Genomic DNA, 5,693 nt, shown 5'->3' on the forward strand with positions numbered 1-5,693 from the left:
TGCACTTTTCATCCTAAGCGCTTTAAAATATTTTCCAACATAAACATTTAAATTTCTAGAATAGTAATCAAATCCTTTATTTTTCACTTTCTCTTGGCACTAATTAACTTGCTTAGAAACACTTATTTTCCACATCTATTTGCTAGCAAAAAGGCCAATATGACAGCTGGGTATTTGCTTAAATGACCTTAGAGCAGCCTGACTGATTATGACAAACTGGGAGGTGCTTGCCATACTTTTGCTTGCAGTACAGTTGTCCCAGGCAGAAAGATGTCTCCTGTGGAACCTGCACAACAAGACAGATGTCTCCAATCATAATTTTAATGGTGTTAAGGTATCACATCCTCTTGCCTGCCTAAGACATGTATATTAAGTTTGGTTTCTTAATGCCAGATGCCTGGTGTGTTCATGTTTTGTGTTGGACAGGGAGGAATTTTTGCACTTTTGCAATGACAGCTGCATCCCCAGATTGCAGTGCAATTAAACTGTTACGGAAAAAAATTATTAAAATGTAGAATATGTACTTTTCAATTTCGGTTTTGTGCACATTGAACACAGATTGATGTAGCCAATACAGGCAAACAATATAAACAGGCACTGACTAAGCCTTCCTAAGTACTTCTAAGCCTTCCAGGTAACAAGTGTCAGGATGAGAGGATGTAGTGTTAAGCTGTGCCAGGAGAGGTTTAGATTGGACATTAGGTGAAATTTCGTCACAGAAAGGGCGATTAGACATTGGAATGGACTCCCCAGGGAAGAGGAGGAATCACCTCTGGAGATGCTTGAGACTGAGCATGGTACTCAGTGCCATAGTCTGGTTGACAGAGCGGTGTCAGATCCTAAGGTGGTCTCGATAACCTCAAAGTGCTTTTCCAGCCGAATTGATTCTGTGATTATGTATGCTGATGTGTGATTAAACTACAGTCTCTCGACAGCAACTGTAATTTTATCAGTACAGTGAACTAGCAAAAACCAGAAAACTCGGCATTTCTGATCTTAGCAAGCAGCAGGAGCCAGCACAGCACCGCAGAACAAGGGGCAATGAACCAGCACTGAGGTTACCCGTGCGCAGAGCTGGAAGGGCAGGCGGGACCCTCCGGGGACGGGACAGAGACGGCACGGCCGGTCCCGGCTCCCCGGGGCAGACCCCGGCACGGCCGGGCCGGTCCCGGCTCCCCGGGGCAGACCCCGGCACGGCCGGGCCGGTCCCGGCTCCCCGGGGCAGACCCCGGCACGGCCGGGCCGGTCCCGGCTCCCCGGGGCAGACCCCGGCACGGCCGGGCCGGTTCCCGCTCTCCGCTGAGGCCCCGCCCGGGCCCGGCGCAGCTTCCGGGGCAGCCGCGGCCGTTCCGGGCTGCAGCGCGGGCGCCATGGGGGTGACGAGACAAAAACACGCTAAGAAGATCATGGGCTTCTACAAGCACAACTTCCAGTTCCGCGAGCCCTTCCAGGTGCTGCTGGACGGCACCTTCTGCCAGGCCGCGCTTCGCAACAAGATCCAGATCCGGGAGCAGCTGCCCGGGTACCTGGACGGCGCCGCGCAGCTCTGCACCACGCGGTACGGCGGGGAGCGCGCTCCGGCCTGCGGGCCCGGGGGAGCAGGGGGCGCTGGGGGCTCAGGGTAACTTGCAGGAGGTTGGGAGCATCCCTCACACCCAGCTGCCTTTCCGAAAGTGGCAAGAACTGCGGGGCCAGCGGTAGCCCCGCTGTGTGAGGGAGGGAGGGACGGGTGAGTCTCTCCCCACCCGCAGCGTCTGCTTGGCGAAATGATAAGAGCAGGGGCAAGCTGGGGGTCTCCTGGGCCTGGGGGTAGTTCCTGCCTGGCTGGAGCTGCAGCCTGCCAGTGCCGGGTTGTTTCCAAAGGGAACAAGTTCGCAAGGGAGGACAAGGATGGGCTAAACAAAGACATGGAAATAAAGCATGCACACTACATACTGAAGTTGCTTTAAGCTGCTTTTGTTATTACTTGATTATGTATATTGTATATGTTAAAATACAAAAATACCGTTACAGTGTATATCTGCAATAACAGAATAGCTCACTGCCCAGTATGGAGGCAAGTAGTGAAAATACCAAGATATATACAAACACACTGAGCCTTCTTGTACAGCATATGGAACTGGACTGCTCTTGTAAATAGTAAAAAGTATTGAGTCATATCCTTACCTGTGAAAGGCTTGGGAATTGCTTTGATCCAAACTCTTCCTATCATGTTGAAATAGCACTTCTTGCTGCTTTTTTCAGCAATATCTGTTGGTCATTTTGACCAGCTTCCACATAGGCCAGCTTAATGGATGTATTTTCCCTGCTGTCAGAACACTGAGTTGCTGAGACAGCACCTGTTATGAAAAGAGCCTCGCAGGGGCTCGGAGGAAAAATGAGCTGGCTCACTGTGACCCCCAGGTCGGGTCAATAGGGAGAAGAATAGGAAGAATAGGGAGAAGAATCCCCTCCCTCACCTTGCCTGTGCTGCTTTTGATGAAGCCCAGGACACAGCTGGCTTTCACATTGCCAGCTCATGTTGAGCTTCCTGTCCACCAGCACACCTCCCAAGTCACTCTTGTCAGGGCTGCTCTCAATCCATTCTCTTCCCAGTATTTGTGCTTGGGTTGCAGTGACCCATATACAGGACCTTTTGCACTTGGCATTGTTGAACTTCATCAGGATTACACAAGCCCATCTGAAGCGTGTCCAGGCCTCTCTGGATGGCATCCCTTCCCTTCAGAGCGTCAGCAGCACCACACAGCTTGGTGTCTATGGTAATCTTGCTGAGGGTGCACTGGGTCCCACTGTCCATGTCACTGACAAAGATGTCAAACAGTGCCAGTCCCAACGCCAAGCCATGATGAATGACACTTGTCACTCCATTTGGACATGGAGCTGTTTACTGCAACTCTTCCAAATGCAACCCTCCAGTCAATCCATATCCACCAAGTGATCCATCTGGCAAATCCATGCCTCCAATGTAAAGACAAGGATGTTGTGTGGAGCAGTGTGAAAAGCTTTTGTTTAAATCCAATTGGGTGGCGTCTGCTGCCCTTCCTTATCCATCAGCATTGTAACTCTGTCACAGAAGGCCACCATATTTTTCTTGATTTCCCCTTGGTGAAGCCATTATGGCTGTCACCAGTCAACTCCTGGTTTTCCTCATGCCTTATACACTTTCCAGGAGGATCCTGGAAATCTTGCCAGACACAGAGGTGAGACTGACTGGCCTGTTGTTCCCCAGATCTTTTATTTTCATTTTTAAAAAATTAAATTTTCTAGTTTTATAATATGTTGATTTAAAAATAAATTAAGTTTAAAAAATAATTTTATTTGTTAAGTAGTGGTTCATATGCTTGGTGGTATCCGAACATGAACTAAAGGACTCAGCACTGTCACTGATGTGAATTATTTTTAAATAATTTCATATATCGTAATTTTATTACTGGTTAATCATGTTTACAGCCAAGGAAACCTTGCTGATGTCTTGAGATGGGCTTTCAGAGTTCTGGATACCATTTACCGATCATAGAGCCTGAACAACTGGGCACTACTCATTCCTAAGTAACTCACATCAGCCTTTTGCTGTTGTAAAAAAATATGAGGGTTTTTTTGTTTAAAAATTATTGTCTCTTTTGATTTTCAGATGTGTTATAAAAGAACTTGAATCACTGGGAAAAGCACTGTATGGAGCAAAATTAATTGCCCAGAGATTTCAAGTTCGAAACTGTTCTCACCATAAGAATCCTGTGAGTGGTTCAACCTGTTTACTCTCCATGATTGAAGGTGGCAACCCTCATCACTTCTTTATTGCTACACAGGTAAAAGCTCATGAGAAATGTAGTTCCATTTCTTTTGAAGGGATGCTTTGAGACCTAAGGAAAAAGAAGCCTACAGTAATCTCGATTATGAGGTTTTTAAATAGTTTGTGGGAATTAATCATGTAAAGCCTTACTTGCTCTTTAATGTATTTCCCAGTTACAAAGCAGAGAATCTTTTCTCTTATTTGAACAACTAGATTTTTTTGACTTTGTAATGATAGTGTTTAGTTTAGCTGAAAGTGTATAAACATACTGACTACCTACTGACATGTAAAAAACAACTCATTAATTTGCATATTGCTTGTGTGTGCTTCCCCTTCCCTGAACTGTGCTTTGCACAGTAGTCTGAAGAAATTAAATTAAATGTTAACATCCATATAACTTCAATTTTAAGAAATTTTGAACTAAAGAATAAATGACTATACAAATAAAACAGGTTATTGGGACTGCATGTATAAATGCTATACAATACATATAAAATAGTTTATAGTAGAATTCTTCATAGTTATGTAAGTTACAGGAGTTTAAAAATTATTTATTACAGAAAAAATTATGTTACTTCTTGTGGTGTGGTGGTCTACATAAAAGTGAGTGAAACTTCTTCCCTCTAAAAATGTATGTATGCATATATACGCAAGAAAAAATAAATGGGTAAATTTTGCATCAGAAGTACAGCTAATCAGGAAAGAAATTGAAATTTAGTTGCTCTGAAAGGTACTGCTATGTAGATCTGCTAGATTAAGTTTCTTATCTTTTTCATAATGTAATTTATCTTCATAGTTTTATATTAAAAGTGGGTGCATTTGAATTGCAAATACAATTTAATCTGAAAATATTGACTAAAGTATTTAATTTTGCAGGACCAGGACTTATCAAACAAAGTGAAAAGGCAGCCTGGCATTCCTCTCCTCTTTATTATTCAGAACACTATGGTGCTAGACAAACCTTCTCCTAAATCCTTGGCATTTGTTCAAAAGTTGCAAACAAATCAGCTTGTTCCAGAGTACCAAAAACAAAGTATTGTGGAGCTTAAAGAAAAAGAAGGACTAGTAAAGCAAGAAGGTGAAAAGAGAAGAAAACGCAAAAGGGCAGGCGGCCCCAATCCTCTCAGCTGTCTGAAGAAGAAAAAGAAGAAAACCCAGGAGGGGCAGGAGCCTTCTGCTGAAAAGAAGAAAAGAAGAAAAAGAAAACGAAGTAGAGTTAAAGCAGAAACCATGCAGTCAGTGCAGAAGAATGAAGGAGAATAAACCTATCTTTGTAGACAACACAGAACTTGGACATTGTTTGAACTTTTTTTAAAAAAAGATAGATTAATATGCAGTCATATGAAATTGAGTTGTTAATATTAAAATTTATTTTTATGAGGTGGTACTGCTTATTACTGTATCACAGTATTTGCAGGTTATTGTCCTAATAATTTATTCTGCTATTTAGTATTGGGTTTGTGATGAAATATTTAGGAAACCTCATATTTCATTATTCTCTCCAGCATCATGGTCTGTGTTAAAATTCACATGCTATGGAGCAGTTTTTTAGAAATACTTCTTGGCTTTCATATGGATTTTGGTGGGATATTAGATTTCTTTCTAAATCAAGGTTGCTGATCTTAATAAAACTAGTTTTTACAACTGGCCCGTTAGCAATTATGAAACTGACCTAAAATAACACAATAGCTTGCCCTCAAAAGCCCTGTCCAGCCTAAACTTCTCTGTAAGTACCATGTGAACCAATACGTCTCTTGGTGTTGATCTTTATTTATTAAGAAAATCTCACAGGGTATGCAATTGTGTTGGTATTCCTGATATTGTAATGGCATCTCTAGTCTTGCCTATTTCACCTGTGGTTTATTATTTATTTTTAATAGGAAAAATGCAGCTTAAAAATGCT

The 5,693-nt window shown here is 42.9% G+C and overlaps 1 protein-coding gene across 1 annotated transcript; it reads left to right on the forward strand.

The window, feature by feature from the left end:
* The first annotated feature begins 1,370 nt into the window (after nt 1–1,370).
* UTP23 (UTP23 small subunit processome component) lies at nt 1,371–5,290 on the forward strand. The gene is made up of 3 exons (XM_062503574.1): nt 1,371–1,558; nt 3,632–3,806; nt 4,667–5,290. The coding sequence occupies exons 1-3, from the start codon at nt 1,371–1,373 to the stop codon at nt 5,051–5,053; spliced, it is 750 nt and encodes a 249-aa protein (XP_062359558.1). The 3' UTR covers nt 5,054–5,290.
* Nucleotides 5,291–5,693: the final 403 nt, after the last annotated feature.

Source organism: Cinclus cinclus, chromosome 1, assembly GCF_963662255.1.
Source record: "Cinclus cinclus chromosome 1, bCinCin1.1, whole genome shotgun sequence".
Lineage (NCBI taxonomy): Eukaryota > Metazoa > Chordata > Aves > Passeriformes > Cinclidae > Cinclus > Cinclus cinclus.

What these genes read in the sequence shown, in the direction of transcription:
- UTP23 (XM_062503574.1), top strand. Translation starts at nt 1,371, where the DNA reads ATGGGGGTGACGAGACAAAAACACGCTAAGAAGATCATGGGCTTCTAC. An exon ending in GCGCAGCTCTGCACCACGCG is followed by an intron (nt 1,559 to 3,631) that starts GTACGGCGGGGA and finishes TTTGATTTTCAG; the next exon opens with ATGTGTTATAAAAGAACTTG. An exon ending in ACTTCTTTATTGCTACACAG is followed by an intron (nt 3,807 to 4,666) that starts GTAAAAGCTCAT and finishes TTAATTTTGCAG; the next exon opens with GACCAGGACTTATCAAACAA.